Here is an 18,758-nt window from a genome sequence, read left to right on the forward strand (position 1 = left end):
CCGGGGGTGAGGGGCGGGGCGCGGGGTGAGGGGCGGGGCGCGGGGTGATGGGCGGGGCGCGGGGTGAGGGGCGGGGCGCGGGGTGATGGGCAGGGCGCCGGGGGTGAGGGGCGGGGCGCGGGTGAGGGGCGGGGCGCGGGGTGAGGGGCGCGGGGCCTGGGGTGAGGGGGGCGGGGCCTGGGGTGAGGGGGGCGGGGCCTGGGGTGAGGGGGGCGGGGCCTGTGGTGAGGGGGGCGGGGCCTGGGGTGAGGGGGGCGGGGCCTGGGGTGAGGGGCGGAGCGCTGGGTGAGGGGCGGGGCTTGCGGAGCGCGGGTTCAGCCACGAGCCTCGCGGACCGCAGCACGCGGGGGAGTTGCGCGTCTCAGCTCCCCCGACTTAGACCCTCGACCCGGGGCCCCGGGAACATCGGTTCCACCCTGGAACCCGGTCGCTTTTGTAGTTCGACTCCTCAACTCGCTGACGCTGGCCCTCACAACTCGGCTATCGGAGGACCGGAGCCGAGACGAGACCCTGAACCCTGTTGGCGGGTTTCGGCTTTGACACGGGAGTCTGAAAGTTTCCTCTCTGAACCCTGACCGCAAGGGGACTCCAAGGAGACCTACGTTCAATTCCCAACCAAGTAGCCTGGTTCTTCTCCATCTCGGCTCCACCGTGAGGGTCACGCAGAGACCCAGCGCGGACCCTCGGCCCGGCTGCCGGCCACGTCCTTGCTGTCGTCTCTCCCCGTGTCCCAGCTGCCGCACGGCCCCCGTGACCCCGGGGGTCCCGCCGGGGTCACCGCCTGAGCGCCACCGAGACCCCCCTGTGGCCAGGAGACCCAGGGATATGGTGCTGCAACTGGGTTCCTTCCTCTGTCTCTCCTCCTCCTCCTCGTCGTGCTACAGGTAAGCGCGGCGTCTCGTCGTGCCCACGCCAGCCATGACGCCGCAACTTTGTCCGGGGAGGCCCCGCGGGGCCGCGGGGAGGAGGAGGAGGAGATGGAGCCGAGGCCAGAGAGGGCCCCGTGCTGTGCCCCTGTCACTGTCGCTTTGTCTGCCCGGGGGCTTTTGTTTGGGCCTCGCCATCACCCCGCTGCTTTCAACACCGTGGTGGTGATGGTGTTGGGAGTTGTGGTGGTCGTTGGTGGTGGTGATGGTTGGGAGTTCGTGGTGATGGTAGTTGTGATTGTGTTGTTGGTTAGTGGTGGTAGTGATGGTTGGGTGGTGGTGGTGATGGTAGTTGTGATTGTGTTGTTGGTTAGTGATGGTGTTGGGAGTTGTGGTGGTCGTTGTAGTAGTTAGTGATGGTGGCGGTGATGGTTGTTGTGATTGTGTTGTTGGTGGTGGTGTTGGTGGTTGGGAGTTCGTGGTGATGGTCCCCGGTAGTTGTTGTGGTCGTTCTTGTGGTGCGGTGATGCCAGCGGTGTTGAGAGGAGTGCGTTGGTGGTGATCATGGGGGCAGTGGAGGTTGTTATTGTAATGAGGTGGTGATCATGGGGGCAGTGGAGGTTGTTATTGTAATGAGGTGGTGGTGATCATGGGGGCAGTGGAGGTTGTTATTGTAATGAGGTGGTGGTTATGGGGCAGTGGAGGTTGTTATTGTAATGAGGTGGTGGTGATCATGGGGGCAGTGGTGGTTGTTATTGTAATAAGGTGGTGGTGGTTATGGGGCAGTGGAGGTTGTTATTGTAATGAGGTGGTGGTGGTTATGGGGGCAGTGGTGGTTGTTATTGTAATGAGGTGGTGGTGATCATGGGGGCAGTGGAGGTTGTTATTGTAATGAGGTGGTGGTGGTTATGGGGGCAGTGGAGGTTGTTATTGTAATGAGGTGGTGGTGGTTATGGGGGCAGTGGTGGTTGTTATTGTAATGAGGTGGTGGTGATTATGGGGGCAGTGGTGGTTGTTATTGTAATGAGGTGGTGGTGATTATGGGGGCAGTGGTGGTTGTTATTGTAATGAGGTGGTGGTGGTTATGGGGGCAGTGGTGGTTGTTATTGTAATGAGTGGTGGTGATCATGGGGGCAGTGGAGGTTGTTATTGTAATGAGGTGGTGGTGGTTATGGGGGCAGTGTTGGTTGTTATTGTAATGAGGTGGTTATGGGGGCAGTGGAGGTTGTTATTGTAATGAGTGGTGGTTATGGGGGCAGTGGTGGTTGTTATTGTAATGAGGTGGTGGTGGTTATGGGGGCAGTGGAGGTTGTTATTGTAATGAGGTGGTGATGGTTATGGGGGCAGTTGAGGTTGTTATTGTAATGAGGTGGTGGTGATCATGGGGGCAGTGGTGGTTGTTATTGTAATGAGGTGGTGGTGGTTATGGGGGCAGTGGAGGTTGTTATTGTAATGAGGTGGTGGTGGTTATGGGGGCAGTGGTGGTTGTTATTGTAATGAGGTGGTGGTGGTCATGGGGGCAGTGGAGGTTGTTATTGTAATGAGGTGTGGTGGTTATGGGGGCAGTGGAGGTTGTTATTGTAATGAGGTGGTGGTGATTATGGGGGCAGTGGAGGTTGTTATTGTAATGAGGTGGTGGTGATCATGGGGGCAGTGGAGGTTGTTATTGTAATGAGGTGGTGGTGATTATGGGGGCAGTGGTGGTTGTTATTGTAATGAGGTGGTGGTGATTATGGGGGCAGTGGAGGTTGTTATTGTAATGAGGTGGTGGTGATTATGGGGGCAGTGGTGGTTGTTATTGTAATGAGGTGGTGGTGATCATGGGGGCAGTGGTGGTTGTTATTGTAATGAGGTGGTGGTGGTTATGGGGCAGTGGAGGTTGTTATTGTAATGAGGTGGTGGTGATTATGGGGGCAGTGGAGGTTGTTATTGTAATGAGGTGGTGGTGGTTATGGGGGCAGTGGTGGTTGTTATTGTAATGTGGTGGTAGTGGTGTTGGGAATAATAATGGTAGTGGTGGCTGCTATGTTTGGATCATGATGGTGGTGGTGGATATGATGGTTGTTCTTAAGGTTATATAATAGTTATTGTGGTGGTCATGAAAGTGTTACAGGCATTTCTGTATTAGTTGTTGTGGTGTTTGTGATGGTGTGGTGGTCGTGGTGAGGTGATGTCAGTGGTGTTGGGAACACTGGTGGTAGTGATAGGTAACGGTGTTTTTCTCCGTAGTTTGATGAGACTTTGAGTGTCGTATTGACAGTGGTGGTGATGGTCGTAGTGTCAGGAGTGGTAGTTGTATTGATGGTGTTAGTGGTTCTTAAATAATAATACAAACTCAAACCCGCCCCGCTTATTCCTCATTTCGATCCTCAGTCTACTTTCAATAACTGCCCGAATGTTTACCACACAATTGCATGTCTGTGTAATACTATATATTAGCAATGAACAATCAACATAGTTACCAACCGTGTGCCCAGAGACATGTGTTTTTTAAAATATAATTTCGCATTACTTGATGCTGACATTCACAAAAAAACACGGGACAAAAGTGGACAAATCACGCAAAACAGAATGGGGAGGGAGGCAAGGCGCAGGCTTTGAATTGCGCCGAGAAACCGTAAAGAGGAACACGTGGATTCGATTTCTGTGTGCGTTTAGTTTGTTCTCCTTCCCACGCACCTCCGATTGGCACGATTGGTTCCGTACGGTGGTGCGACAAAAATCTAGTTTCAACATCCGTACGTACGTAAGAAAGCGAACAGACGTCGTATTGGACAGAGAAGACAAGCGAGCCGACCTGGGAAGGACAAGTAACCTGGAAGAGATGATGATGATGGCCCGTGGTCGAAACTCAAGGCTCAAGCGACAAATCAGAAGTCACACCCCGATAATAAAAAGCCACGAACACCACGGACAGATAGATCAAATCCGGCTCGCGTTTGCGAAGGTCCTTGATGGATTGTTAAACATCGCGGGTCCGTGAAGAACGGTGCGACTGCTTGCGGGAAGTCTTTATTCAGCAGTGGATTGATAATGATTGATGTTTGTTGATAGTGGTGGTGGTGGGAGTAGTGTGGTGGTGTTAAGGGATGATTGTGGAGGTGACGGATGTTGTTGCGGTGTGGGGGAATGGTGGCGCAAGTGATTGTCGCGAATATTTGAAACTGTTGTGGGATTTCCCTAGATCGACTCCGCCTTAAATGAGTACATGAGTGTGGTGTGTAAACATTAGTGCTTGGGACACAAATGTGACCGAGCGTGGTGTTGGCCACCCACCCCCTCTCGTGTGCAGTTCCGGCTTTCAAAAGGTGCTCGCAAAAAACCCTTTACAGCCTATTAAAATATATGGGGGGGGATCTTTGTCATGGTTATAGTAGCTGGTAGTTGGTGGCGGCTGGGATGTGATTGTGGTGGTGGTACTGTTGGTTTTGTTGGTCGTGGTAGCGGCGTTTTTATTGCTGGTGGAAGCGGTGATTATGGTGATGAGTGGATGTGCTGCGAGTGTTGGTACGGTGGTGTTGAAGCGGCTAGTTGTGGTAGCGGGTAGTGGTGTTGCCGGCAATGGTGATGCTGGTCGTGGTGCTTGTATTTATGACGGTGGTGGTAGTCGTGTCGGTGTTGATGCTGCTGGCGGTGGTGGTAATTGTAGTGTCGGTGTTGAAGCTGGTAGTCATGGTAGCGGTGGTGGTATTTATAGCGGTGGTGGGACTGTTGATAGTAGTGATGGTGCTAGCTGGTAGTCGGGGTAGTGATGGTGCTGGGATAGTGATGGTGCTTGTCGGTGGTGCTGATGAAACTCGTAGTCGTGATGGTGTTTATGGTGCCGAAGCTGGTAGTTATGGTAGTCGTGGTGATGCTCGTGTCGGTGGTGCCGATGGTGGCGTTGTTGATGACGGCCACACCGACTTTGATGTCCGCGATTGCTCACAGACGCTCAGTTCCGCGTAACAAAACCTGACTCTTCTGGAGGACGCTGCAAAGGTGGGGGGGGGGCACGTGCCGGTGAAGGCGGCGGAAGCGGCGTCGTCGTCTTCCTCTTCGCGATGGACAAGTGCCGCCACGTGTTCCGGCTGCGTCTCGCCCAGGACCACTCCATCATGAACCCGCAGAAGTGGCTGTGTGCCGAGTGCGGCACCACCGAGTCGGTGTGGGCCTGCCTCGGCTGCTCGCACGTCGCCTGCGGACGCTACATCTCGGAGCACGCCCTCCTGCACTACCAGGTGGGCCCGCAGGCTCGAAATCAACAAAAGTGACAAACTGCAGCTGGGCATTGGAATGATGTATGAGATTTAATGTGATGCAAGGGCACTGGCAGAGCCAGTGGCAGGGTGGGGTGGCACGTGCCCCCCCCCAATGATCCGATCGAAATTAGGAATTTCGATCGGATCATTGGGGTTTATTAGTAATAAATCGTCATTTTGCAACCACCACTGCCACTGTGTAGCATATTATTGTGCCAGGGACTCCATGATATGATAGGACAAGAGTCTGAGTCCATAATTCGCAATAAGTAACGGCGAAGCCGTTATAAGCGACTCAGAATTGTGCGCAGTTGCGTATACAGTTCACGACTTCCCTGAAAGCATTCACCTTCAGCGAGCGCGATGCTGATCACACACGGTTCGAATTCGACCCTCGATCGACGGCTGCGCTATTGTGCAAGGGGCTTTGATATATATCCTTGTGTACATATTTGTACTTTAGGTCACACGGTTCTTCTTTGATGGTCACGTTCGTGTTAGGTCAGTTTTGTAATATGCGCCCTATTCCATCTGGAGGTAATCTGCCGGAGCCGATTTGCGCTGCACGTAAATTACGCTTGCGATATTTTCAATTCCTCACAATGTGACAGTTGTTTTTGTTTGGATTTTTGTTTTTATTTATTTTGGTAAGCGAGGTCACTCTTGAAAATAAATTAGGCTACCCTGGTCTCTTGAATCACTCACCTGGTTATGCAAAACAAACTTGACGCTTGATATGCTGGGGCATTTAAGTGCCCAAAGATAAATTAATTTATTATTCCTTACAGGAATCGTTTATAAGAACTTAAAGGCTGAAAAGTTTGTCTCGAGATAAATACTACCAAAGCAAAAGTCACGTGCAACAAGTTCAGGGGGGGAGGTGGGGGGGGGAGAACAATACAGAGACCTTATTTTCGTGTTACACACCTGCCTCCCCACCCCCCTGCCCCCTTTGCAGAACACAGGCCACCCGCTGGCGCTGGAGGTGAACGAGCTGCACGTGTACTGCTACGCGTGCGACGACTACGTCCTCAACGACAACGCGACGGGCGACCTGCGCCTACTGCGGTCCACGCTCAGCGCCGTCACGAGCCAGCGCTACCAGCTGACCACGCGCAGTGGCCGCACGCTCCGCTCGGGCACCGGCGACGATGCACGGTGCGCACAGTCATCTGCCTCCTATCGTTGTTTTAAAAACATAACACCATCCCTGCTCTCCTTCAATATTCCTTTTGAAGACCCTATAATTTTTACTGCGACCTTGTCTTTCAATGACAACAAAACAGTTTCCAACGTGGTTAACAAACTGACCCCTATTAAAAATGGATTTCCTCGTGTCGGTCCTCTCGTGCCCCCTTCACCATAACTTCGCCAATCGAAAACCACTAGATGCAAATGGGGGAAAAAATTATGTTCAACTACTAACCTTGAGGTTAATCTTCAAATCTGTATGTCGGTTGGCCCTGGCCTTGGCCAACCTACATCCGGGTTATTTTTCCAAGTTGGTTAACGATGCTGCCGGTGACCACCCCAAAGCCCAATAAGAAGCCGTTAACGCTCATGCACCGCAAACGTCACTCACCGTTCATTCCTACCGTTTCGCTCCGAAATATTCGGCTCCCGTTTGATGTTCATAAACCTCGAGCATCCATATTAGTTCTTCCTGCATCCTAAAATTGTCCTGAACCAAATGCCATCCCACGCTGCGTAGATCTTCCATCACCGGTTCATGAAAAGTAGTCTGCCATTTTTCACAATTTAAAGAAAAGAACCCCCCTCTGTATTATATCCTCTACCAACAACCTTTACCGTGCCCTGTTCATCTACCCTTGTTCCATACATTACTCAAACAATTAATCATTCCATTTCTTCTAGAATTGTTCCACGTGATTTAAAAAAAAAAACTTTTGTCGCTCCCTTTCTTAATAACACCTCCTGATCAAATCGATAAAACTAACTACCATCCTAACTCTAACCTCCCATTAATGGCCAAGATTCTTGAATGTCACGTTCAATTATTTCACCAGTCATAATTTTCAACAGGACTTTTAGGATCCATTCATCTGGTTTTTGGACACAGTCCCAATCGATATTCCGCTCTGGATCTCTCTTGCTTGGTGCTTCTTAAAGCATTTGCCTCCGTTGACACTTTCGCACGCTCCATTATCCTCAAAAACTCCCACACAGCCTTGTGGGCATCTGATGCACTTCTTGCATGGTTCCCTTCATATCCATCTACTCGTAACTTTTTCATTTCTGTCCAAGGAATGTTTTTACCTCGCAATCCTCTACACTAAGATTTTCCATCCTTGGCTCTTTGCCCTATACCTTCTTCCTGTAGGAAAAACTAATTTCTAGGTTTGGTATTGGTTATCACGTCTATGATGACTACGCAGCCGCTCTGTTGTGATTGACCAGGCCCACCCCACATCCCTTTTCTTACCCTTCTTCCCATATCACTTCCGTCTTCAGTGGATTGCATGAAATTTTCTGCAACTTTAACAGAAAATGCAATCCTTATTGTTGGTAAGAGATCTACTCGTACTGAATGCCAGTCACCTTTTGTTCACTTAACCTTGCCATACGTCTACGTCAGTTTTTTTCCCCCGATTTTGTTCCGATGACGTACGTGTACATCAAAACCGGACGAAAATCGAAAATAACATTTTATTGGTACGGAGGCTCCCACAAGGCCATGCGGGAGGGCACGTGGCATCAACTATCGTAGTGCGGTCGCGTGACTACAGTTCTCTGCAGCAAGTACAAGGTCTTTAAAAACAACGGCGTGATGCTTCTAAATGAAATTAATGCCGAGCTGCTTGCCAGTTCCGAGATTCAGGTGAACGGGACGCCCCCTGCAACTTGCAGAAGTCTCAAAACAGGAAAGGGTTCATACAGACGTGGATATTGTCAAACGTGTATAATCTTGGGGTCCTCCTGGACTCAGAGCCATCTCGCTCTCAACATTTCACGTTTCTCAAACAGCTCTTCGTCTATGCAAGATTTCCCCGATCCACAATCCCCAACTCAAGATGCTACTGAAAACCTGAACCTCGTGCTTTTGTAACCTCCAGACTCCAAGATTTTAATTCTCCTATTTGGCCTTCCTGACACTCAACGTAGTCAACGCTGCTGCAAGGGCACTTCGGCACCCATAAATACCACCACGTGACACCCATTTAATTCTCCCTTCACCGTCTTCCAATCAGGTGTCAAATTCATTACAAAATTGCACTCGGCCGTAGAATATTGCATGACCTTGTTTTGATTCATTGCTCCTCTCATTTCTCCGTATACCCCAGCAGGACTCCTTCGCTCATCTCATCTTTGAGTTGCTAGGTCACACCAAAAATAAAGCGCGCGACTTTTGACCAGCATGCTTTCCAATTTGCAGCTCCATCTGTGTGCGAGCGACGCATTTGCAAGGGTAGATTCACCCAGGGTTTCCCCAGAAGGCGAATCCCCCGACGATCTTTAACTTGTTCCACTCAAGTGATCTTTACTGTAAGGTGGGCAACACCGGTCACTGACCAAGTCGGAGGCAATTTGAAGGGATTGGCAATTTTGCTTGTTGCTCCTGCCAGGTCACATCCATTGAGTGAGATGTGGGCAACACCTCAAAAATGGTGCCACATCATCTCCAAGAAATACAATCAAAGTCATATGCCCGAGTCAGAACCTCACCTCAAGCCAATGGCCCTACACAATCCCAACAGTCCACAAAGTCTCTGCATGGCTGCACAGCCCATCAGCTTCACGGAGTTTTAACTGGGAGGCCAGCACTGTGTTGCTGCAGGACCCCCAACCAGGCCACCTCAGTCCTCCGCCTGAATATCTCCCGAGCGCGAGCACCACCGCTGGTCGCTGCATCTCCTGGCCACCTTCGCTGAACCTCCTGCCGCTGTAACCTCTCTCTCTCCGTCCTGTCTGTGGCTTCCTCGCCTTCTGCGCACCTCTGCTCTCCAGACTTGCACTCTCACCAGGGCCCCAGCCTCGAAGGCAGATTCTTGCCAAAGCGCCTGTTGTTCCCGGAGCCTGTTGGTTGGATGTTGCACTCCTCAGCACTTGAACGCCTCCGTGGTCCAACACCTCCCTGTTCTGGCTAAGCCCTTATCTTACCTCAGCCAGCCACCACCCCCCCCTCCTGCTGCCTTGCCATTGGCCTATCGGGCCTCATTATAATTAGGGGTGAGTCACCTCTTTACACCTGCGGCCTTCAATTACCCCGGCTTGGCTTAATCAGCCCATTCATTTTCCAAGATTTAAATTATCCTTATTCAGACCAGCTGCTGCTGCCTTTGTTGGGCATCAAAAACTGGTTGGTTCTACCAAGCAGTCGATCAAGACAACCCCCCAGTATCAGAGAGCTCCCTCTCCCCCACCAACACGCAAATCAAATGTACTGCACTGCACTTTTATCACAACTGGGGATAAGGTTAACTTGTACGCGTGAAAGCGTGGAATGCACTCCCACTGCATGTCATCAAATCAGCTCCCTGTCGTTATTCAAATCGCACTTAATAAACACGTCCTTGTTTATTGATGCTTATAGCCAACGTGTGCTCGGGTTTCGTGATGTTCAGTGTTTTAGGGGGGGTTACTATTTGCATGCATAACGCGCCGTGTGAAATCCAATTGTTATTATCATTGTTCCCTGGACTCTCTTGGCTGTCGGGAGCTTGAGTTGCCGAATGATGTTGCCCCACGTGGTCCGTGCTCTGGCCGCCTCCGTGCTCCTAGTCGGGGTTTGTTTTTGTTTATCCTTGGTGTTCTTGTACATTTTTTACGACGTAAATATTTTTTTTTACTTTAAGATGTTCGTGTTGTGGGTTCAAAATGTTAAGCGTTTCAAGATGCAATTTGCATGCATGGCTCGATATAAAACGAATTATTATAATCTGGAGAAATTGACAATCCACAAATTATGTTCTAACTTTCTATGCATCCTTCCCACCAAACTCGATCCCGCTCATTAAGTCGATAAGCGCTCTCGTGTGTAAGATGCGGAGCCCTCACTGTCACAATGTTCAATCAGCTGTTGAGAAGAAAGTAAGAGGGAGAGTCGTTAAATACCAGTGTGGTATCTATAAATGTATCACCCTGTAAAATGTGTAGTAAAATAACAAAACTACACGTTACATTTATACATACATACTGGTACATTCTGTTGTGGGTAGCAGAGGGCGGTGCAGCAAAATCCATTGTTGTATTGTATTTCTGCACTCCCAGCTTCCACCAACCCGGCACTAATTGACTTGGCGAAGCACGGGCCAAATAACCCCCCCCCCCCCGCGACCTGCATGGCGCCGAGGCCCTCTCAGTCAGCAGTGGATTGACAAAGGGCTGCACATTTACTCGACGTTTGCACATACACACTGAACTACACCACGATGCATGCATACACATCGTGTACTTACATAGACGTGTGTATTGCATGGCAACACGCATAAGCATGCACAGCAGATGGCTTCTGCCTTGTGCCCCTAACCATTGCGTTGACACGGTGACAACAGTGCCACCATTGCTGCTGCCAGCACTGCCTCATTACCCCCCCCCCATGTTACTGCCAGTAGCCTAGTAGCATAGCAGCATGGTTGACATAGGAATGAATGAAATGCCCCCCTACCTCACCAGGCCATGGGCCCCGGTGCAGTTGCACTGCCTGCACACTCCCTCGATGGCTACACCGCCGCTGTACAGTGCATCTGAGCAGGAACGTTGGTGCCTTTGTGCGAGTTTCTCGGAATGTGCTGGATCTCCTCTGATCTTGGAAGCCCATCAGCCTCTAACGACCTGTTACGTTGGCATATTATTTGGTGACGCATTTGCGCACAAGCACAATGAACACGTGAAATGTGCTGTGAAGAACGGCCTTTGCCCAAAACGTCGCCTATTATCTTTTTTTTCTCTTAAGGCTGCACTGTTTTTGGCAATGTGTTGAGTTTTTTTGTAATGCGCGTGGTCTCCCATCCAAGCACTAGGCAGGCTTTAAAGCCGCTTTGCTTAGCTTCTGTGCCCTCAGCTTTGCCGTGTCACTATTCCCTACCGTCTCCACGTTTCCACCCGCGGCATTGACACGGTGCGGCTGCCTCTCCATGCCCCGGCAGGCCCAGCGAGCGGCGCGTGGAGGCCCAGCTGCGCGCCGAGGACCGCATGTTTACCGCGCTGTGGCACCGGCGCCTGGCGTTGGCGCGCAAGGTGTTTGCGGCGTGGGCGGGACTCACGGCGAGCGGGCGGCGCCGTGCGCTGCACGAGTCGGACACCGCCCAGGAGCAACGGCGCCGCGAGGACGCGCAGAGGGAGCGGCAGGAGCGCAGGCGGCGACACAGAGGTGCGCCGAGTTTTTGGCCGGTGACCGAATTTCTTAAGAACTGCTTTTTGTGTTTAGTTTGTTGTCCTTTCACCACACCTCCGATTTGCATGGTTGGCTACGTAGAGCAGAGGTTGCAACCGGGTACCCGATACCCGTACCCGGCCGGGTACGGGGTACCCGTTTGCGACCCTGGTGCGGCCGGGTACGGGTAGACCGTGAGTCACTGGTGAGTAACTGTTTGTCACTCATTTCCCAACGTCTTGTCTCTTCTCACAATTCAAGTTCCTAGAATCAACCCACCCGCGCCTGCAACATGGCTTCATCCCAGAGGTCACAATCAGGTACCCGATACCCGTACGGGTACGGCCGGGTACGGGTACTCGTTTGCGACCCTGGTGCGGCCGGGTACGGGTAAGGAATCAAAACCCGTTTTGTGACCTACATACGCCCGCGATGAGCCAGATTTTTCGTCAGATCTCAGTGGCGGGATTGAGCGTGCATGGGGCTTGAATGTGCGACGTGGCGGGTTCACCCCGGTTCATCCCCGGGGTTCTCTACAGATTCGTTTCACGTGTGAAGCCAAACACTCAGTGGTGGAACTTACACGATGTAGCAGGACCACCGGTGAAAAAGAGATCTTGAGATTCAGCGAGAATTTTGTGACCAGAGTTTGATTCCTAGTGACGGCCAACATCAGTGGAGTGCGATAGCTGAACCGGTCATGCACCGCCCTGCCACCGAATTGACAAGATTGGTGAAGCATGGTCAAATTACTTACTGGACATCTGTGAAAAAGAACTTCATAGCTCATCGGATTCCTCCAGTCTAAATATATATTCTGACTCACATGGCCAATGTAGTGTAGGGAGGCACTCATTCAGCATGGTTTGACAAAGGGGCTGTATATGTGTAGTCTATAAAACGTTTGGTTAGATTGAGGGAAACAGTTCTGGTTTATTTTCTCATAAATATAAAGAGCATCATCATCAGCTGTGATCAATCCATTGCTGGATGAAGTCCTCGCCAAGTCATCATCATCTGTCCTAGTCTTGCAATGCAACAGTCCAATGAACTCCTGCACGTATGAATAATAAAAACGTTTACCCATGCTACAGCGTGAGAAGGGGAGTAGAGTCAGAGATGCAATGTATGAAAAAGCAACGGGAAAGGGGAAGAGAATGAACGGAAAATGTGAGGGTATTGATGGAAGAGGAACGGGAGCAATGGGTCAGGAGAGATGAGGACAGGAGGAGGAAGAGGCTGCATCAGGGCCTCGATGCTGATGCACGGGGGAGCAGCGTCTATTTTCACAGCGAGCGGCAGGGGAGGAATTCGCAGTGGAGGTGGCCACACACAGAGAAGTCGCGTGATTTACGAGAAGTTTAAACTGATTGAGACTTTTAGACCATATAGTATATCCGGGTGAGAGTGCCCAGGATTCGTGATTATTTCTACTTTGGCGGATGTGAGTGGTAATTTTTGCTTCTAACAAGGCCCCCCGTACCCCCCCCCCCACCCAACTTCCCTGCTGCCACTCTCCGCCACCCCCACCTCGCTCCCTCCCCTGTGTAGAGGAGATGTCCAGCCGGCCCCCGAGGAAGAGCCCTCGTCTGAGCAATGTCGCGCAGCACCGCAACCACCGAGCGCCCGCGCCAACGCCAGCCGCCTTGCCTCCCCGTACCGGGGAGGCGGTCGCCATGGCGATGCTACTGACCCCTCTCCCGCCGTCGCCTGCCCCGGCGCTGCCTCCAGACGCACCGTCCCCTCCGCTGAAGCGCAGGCCGACGGTCACCCCCGGCGTGACGGGGCTACGCAACCTGGGCAACACGTGCTACATGAACTCCATCCTGCAGGTGCGAGTGGTACCGGCGGCGGCGGGAACAACAGCAGCGTTGCTTGCTGTGGTGGTGCTGTGTCAACACGGCATGTGGTCGCTTGCCTATTGGAGTGGATAGCCCGCGTGAGGGGGTTGCTCGCACGAGCGGGTTTGCCAATGGTAGCAGTCTCTGCCACTCAGCCATTGCCTGTGCGCCTGACATCGCTGTGTGCTACTGTGCAGGTGCTGAGCCACCTGCAGGCGTTCCGCCAGTGCTTTCTGCTGCTCGACCTGAGCGGCGCCGGCTCCGACCCCGGTGCGACCTCGTGGCCTCTCGAGGGCGACGATCCGACGGGCCCCCGGCGGCAGCGTCGCCATGTGGGGCTGGCCCGCCAGCTCTCGGAGCAGTGCTACCGCGAGGCCACGGGGCTGGGGCAGGCGGCGGCCACCGTCACGGACAGCGCCAGACGTGAGAGCCGCAGGGCCGGGCTGAGCGGCGGGGGTGGCGCAGAGAGAGTGACGCACGGGCAGCAGCAGCAGGTGCACGGGCAGCAGCAGCAGCAGCGGGAGGAGGAAGAGGAGGAGCGCGTGTCTCTCTGTCACGAGTTGCACACGCTCTTCAGGGTCATGTGGTCCGGGAAGTGGGCGCTAGTGTCGCCCTACGCGATGCTGCACTCGGTGTGGCGCCTCGTGCCGTCGTTCAAGGTGAGCGTGCGGGGCACCGGGCCGACGACGCGCGGCCAGAGTCGTACGCGGTGTCACTGGCACTCGGCGGATGGGGGGTTCACGCGAATGTTTGTGACGGTAGCGATGATGCGATGTACAGCTCACTCACCGGCGGGCTGAAGAGCGATTCTCACGACCAGATTTAGCGATAGACGCTGCATTTCGTTTTGGAAATGTGCCAAGTGTCATCGGAGAAACTTACCTTTTTTTGTCTAGATCTCAAATGGGAATCCAGAACCATGTCACTTGACCAGCCTTCATTTAAATTATGATGCGTTCACTGTGAATTGGCGGTAACAACGACGATGGGACGACGTCGACCGCAGTTAACATCGCGTGGACCGTGTGCGCCGGCAGGGCTATGCGCAGCAGGACGCTCAGGAGTTCCTGTGCGAGCTGCTTGACAAGGTGCTTCAGGAGCTGGAGGCGGCGGCAGCGGCTGCGGCATCATCCTCTTCCGCCGGGCCCGGCTCCCCAGTGTCGCCGGTGTCACCAGTGTTGCCATGGCCTCCGGGGCCGCCCCACGCCAACGCGGCGCCCGTGTCCCCGTTCCCACGCCTCCCGCCATCACCGCTCTCCCAGCGGAAGCTCGTCCGCCAGGTGCTACGGGTGGTGGCGAGCATCTTCCAGGGGGAGCTGCTGAGCCAGGTAGGGGCTTCCAGCCACCGAGCGATGCAGTCAGACGCTCACGCAACTGACCACCCGCTCAGCCACCCTTTCACCACTCACTCACCCACCCACCCAGTAAGCCAGCCAACCAGGCACCCATCCATTCGCCCACCCACCAACCGATTCACCCACCCAACAGGCTACCGATCCATCCAAACAGCCACACAGATACCCACACACCCAGCCACAATATGAATTCACATAGCCGTTTTATTTTCTCCTGGATGTAGGTGACGTGCCTGTCATGCGCGCATACGTCACGGAGGAATGAGCTATTCTGGGACCTCTCGCTCGACTTCCCCGAGCGCTACCACGGCCTGGTCAAGGCAGTGGAGAGCGATGGTGGTGGCAGCAGTGGCTGCAGCACTGGTGGCAGCGGTGCTGGTGGCAGCACGAACGGCGGCTGCACCCTCACCGAGATGCTCGCCAAGTTCACCGAGACAGAGGCACTGGATGGCGGGAAAGTGTACTCCTGCGACACGTGCAACGGTGAGAGCTCGCGCCCACACCTCCACCACCACCGACCACGCGACACCACACCACGGCATACTACACCATACCACGCAATTCCATGCTACGCCACGCCACACCATGCCACGCTGTATCACGCCACATCATGCCATGCAACACCATCATCCCGTGCCACATCACGTCACACATGTTTTATGTGCGCAGGAGTCATGTGCGTATCGTTCTAGATAAGCTGCATGCCGGATGTTCCGCGAATTAAAAAAATAGACAAGTTGCATACAGCGTGTAAATTGACTACGTAGCGATACAAGCGACGGCTTAGCTGCTCGGCTTGAGTTCGCATGGCATAAAGGATAGACACGCTCGTGGTGAACGAGTGGTCGCGTGCTCGTCATGCTTGTGGCGCGACCCGGTGCCACTCTCACCGGCGATGTCATGCTGCCATTCCGTGCCTGGCAGGCCGGCGACGTCGCTCCTCCTCCAAGCAGCCGATACTCACCGAGGCGCAAAAGCAACTGTTGGTGCACAGACTGCCGCGCGTGCTACGCCTGCATCTCAAGCGCTTCAGGTGAACTGCTGCCCCACGTGTGTCGCTTTGTGTCTCTCCTGTGTTTCTGTGTGTCCTCGTGTGTCCCTGTTTGTCCCCCTGAGTCTGTACGTACCTCTCCTGTGTTTTTCCTGCGTGTCTCTGTCCCTATGTATCTCTATGTGTCCCCTTGTGCCCTTATGTGTGACTGCTATGTATCTCTGTAAGTCCCGATGCGTGCCTGTGCGTTCCTGTAAATCCACAAATAGATTATTGCATTGTGAGACCATGAACGATAGCGACTGCTAGAAAAGACCTTAATTCAGCAATCGATAGATCATCACTGAAGAAGATGATGATGATGAGTGTGTGGGCGCAGCATTGTGTGAATTGACCTGTGAGCGACACGGTGTGGCCATGTGCAGGTGGTCAGGCCGAAATCACCGCGAGAAGATTGGCGTGCACGTGGCGTTTGAGCAGCGACTCTGCATGACGCCGTACTGCAGCCATGACGGTGGTGGCGGCGGCGGCGGCGGCGGTGGTGCCGACCCCAGCACATACGACCTCTCAGCCGTGGTGATGCATCACGGGCGAGGCTTCGGCTCGGGACACTACACGGCGTACTGCTACAACGCCGAGGGCGGTACGCTCATGACTCTGACCATGACCCTGATGCACATGATATATACGTGTGTGTGCGTTGTGTGTTTGTGATTTGCGTGTCATGTAATTAGGGGCACTGTGGTGGTGAGATGTTATCTCCCTAGCCTGGTTCCCTGAAGTTAGTGGGTTTGAGCCCGACCCTGACAATGCCTGTATATTTGGAGTTGATGGCGATTTTTCTCCAGGTTCCTCTGGTTTTGCTCTCCATAGCTAGAAACACGTGTTTTCATTATTTGGCTGCAACTATAAATTCCTCCACATGATAAGCCCCTTCAAAAAACTGTGTAGCCAGGTCGCCTCTGATTTTTTTTTTAAACTTATAGCTCAGTGGGCTTTCCCTGGTAAATAATTACTTTACATTGTGTGTGTGCTATGTGTATCTGACATACGTGTATATGCTACGTAACGGCTTTGTATCTCGCGTGCATGGTGTACGTGCTATGCGTGCGCGCTTTGTGTTTGATATTTTTGCGTGTGTGTGTGTTATGATCCGGTGAGTGTGCAATGTATTCAGTCAGACTTAGTGTTGGCCTTCTACCCCATCATGTGCTGTGCCGGCCTTCATAGGTGCTCGCTAACAGCACTTGCCCCAACAGTCTGTTTAGGCTGTATGAGTGACAAGTATTTGTCTTTGTATGTATCTGGTATTGCTCTGTTTGGCATGCATGCTGTGTGTGCCATGCATCTAGCATGCATTGTACGCGTGTTCTGTATGTACTGTGTGTGCGGTCTGCACGGTGGGTCCTGTGAGCATGGCAACGAATGTTCTGCGTGCGCGTCTGGCGAGCGCAGGCTTCTGGGTGCACTGCAACGACTCGCGGCTGGACGTGGTGTCCGTGGCGGAGGTTTGCCGTGCCCAGGCCTACATCCTCTTCTACACGCGGTGCCGTGCCGGCGGCTCCCAGGCTCCCGCGTGCCCCTCCAGCGTCCCCGCCATGTCCCCCCACGCCCCCCCCAACCGCGCCACCAACACTGCCGGGAGGAGGCGCAGGCGGAGGCTCGACCTCTCATGAGCTCTCGTGCTCGCAGGACAAGACTCTCGTGCACCCGTGCACGCACGACCAAGAAAAGCCTTATACAGGTGACCTCGCCGTCAGCTGGAAATGTCTGTGACACTAAAAGCCCTCTTGCTCCAAAGCCAGCCTTGCCTGGTCTCTTCTGTACCTGCTGTCTGTTTTACATCCGGTTCACAGCTCGTTGTTTGCAATGATGATATTTTTTTATTCAGTCGCCATACCTGCAGGACCTCGCGTTGTGCCGTGGAATGGCTCCCCGGAAGATGTTTCTTTCATGGGCCCCTCTAACCCTAAACTGGAATTCACACAATTATGCACTGTGCCGACTGATTTTAATGGAATGAATATGTCCTCAGGGCCGGAATATGCAAAATCAAGGCAATAAAAGAAACATTTTATATTACGATTTATTAATGAATTCGTTGATGGCTGACTATGAGCTCACCGCATATGAGATTCATTCACCGGCAGCTGCCCGCATTCAAACTAATGATCCCGACAGTGCCTGCTCTGTGCTTTGACGAGGCCGGTATGGAGTCGTCTTGAGTCTCTTCGCCACAAGTCATTATCAACGACGCTTCCCATCCCGCGCCGCCGGGGGCCCCCATGTGGCCGTGACGTAAATTCACTGGCCACGTTTCACGAGATCCGCGAGGAGAGGGCCACGCCTCCTAAGCCGACGGCCGAGTCGCGCTGACGTCGCTGCGTTTGGTCCACGGCTGCAAAGCGCGGTCGTCCTCGCCTTGCTGCGCCGTGTTTTTTGCTCCAGAACTTCGAGCCGCCCCACCGCGTGGGAATCTGGTCCAAGATTATATATTAAACTAAAACGCCAGCCTCGTGTTTCAGTTGTGCTTCGTTGTCGCCGTGTTGCCGCTTGTTTTTGTTTAAACGAACTGCACGATGTTTAATTGGCGTTTATAGATTTTGGGAGAGAGAGCGATTTTGTTTTTTTACAAAGTGCGAACGCACAATACTATTTTGTGTAATTTTTTTTAAACATGGAAGTGCCCTGCTGTGTAAATATGTACGGCCCACGGTTACCAGCAGTCGTGCGCTCGATTGCCTCAGCTCAGGACCCCGCGCTCGCGCTCTTGTTATTAGCAGGAGAAAAAGCTTTAATGCGCGAGCATTTATTATCGTGTTTTAGTATTAAACATGAGAGAGAGGAGGAGGCTGTCGCGTCTGTCTCGTGCGCCGTCTTGTGGAAATCAGACCGCGAGGTGCCACGTTTTTTCAGTTGAGTTTAAGGTCGCGTTCATTATTTATTACACACAAAGTTCTTGCCACAAATGAACCACGATACCTTGGTGATCTAGTCGAGGAGCATAAACCATCACGCAAAGCCATCCTCGCAGTGGCTTTTGGGTAACTATCGAACAAATACGGTCAATACATTGCGGCCGTCTGGATTGCTCTTCCGATATTAGGAAGCCACTGGAGCTATGCACTTT

The 18,758-nt window shown here is 52.9% G+C and overlaps 1 protein-coding gene across 3 annotated transcripts; it reads left to right on the forward strand.

The window, feature by feature from the left end:
- Positions 1 to 302: 302 nt before the first annotated feature.
- On the forward strand, positions 303 to 18,479 carry LOC133351625 (ubiquitin carboxyl-terminal hydrolase 44-like). Of its 3 annotated transcripts, none has more exons than XM_061566962.1 (11): positions 303 to 884; positions 4,797 to 5,086; positions 6,066 to 6,265; positions 11,215 to 11,438; positions 12,993 to 13,273; positions 13,480 to 13,941; positions 14,320 to 14,610; positions 14,862 to 15,120; positions 15,562 to 15,670; positions 16,054 to 16,271; positions 17,084 to 18,479. In XM_061566962.1, the coding sequence occupies exons 2-11, from the start codon at positions 4,910 to 4,912 to the stop codon at positions 17,302 to 17,304; spliced, it is 2,442 nt and encodes an 813-aa protein (XP_061422946.1). In that variant the 5' UTR covers positions 303 to 884; positions 4,797 to 4,909; the 3' UTR covers positions 17,305 to 18,479. The 3 variants fall into 3 exon arrangements, with proteins under 3 accessions (XP_061422946.1, XP_061422948.1, XP_061422947.1); XM_061566964.1 differs by having other exon boundaries at positions 4,836 to 5,086; XM_061566963.1 differs by lacking the exon at positions 303 to 884 and having other exon boundaries at positions 2,844 to 5,086.
- Positions 18,480 to 18,758: the final 279 nt, after the last annotated feature.

The sequence above is a fragment of the Lethenteron reissneri genome, chromosome 38 (genome assembly GCF_015708825.2).
Source record: "Lethenteron reissneri isolate LAM-NWPU_2019-01 chromosome 38, ASM1570882v1, whole genome shotgun sequence".
Classification (NCBI taxonomy): Eukaryota; Metazoa; Chordata; class Hyperoartia; order Petromyzontiformes; family Petromyzontidae; genus Lethenteron; species Lethenteron reissneri.

Bases quoted from the DNA above. Each gene is read 5' to 3' on its own strand.
- LOC133351625 (XM_061566962.1), top strand. From the start codon at position 4,910: ATGGACAAGTGCCGCCACGTGTTCCGGCTGCGTCTCGCCCAGGACCAC. The intron at 6,266-11,214 runs GTGCGCACAGTC...ATGCCCCGGCAG, and splicing joins GGCACCGGCGACGATGCACG to GCCCAGCGAGCGGCGCGTGG. The intron at 14,611-14,861 runs GTAGGGGCTTCC...TCCTGGATGTAG, and splicing joins AGGGGGAGCTGCTGAGCCAG to GTGACGTGCCTGTCATGCGC.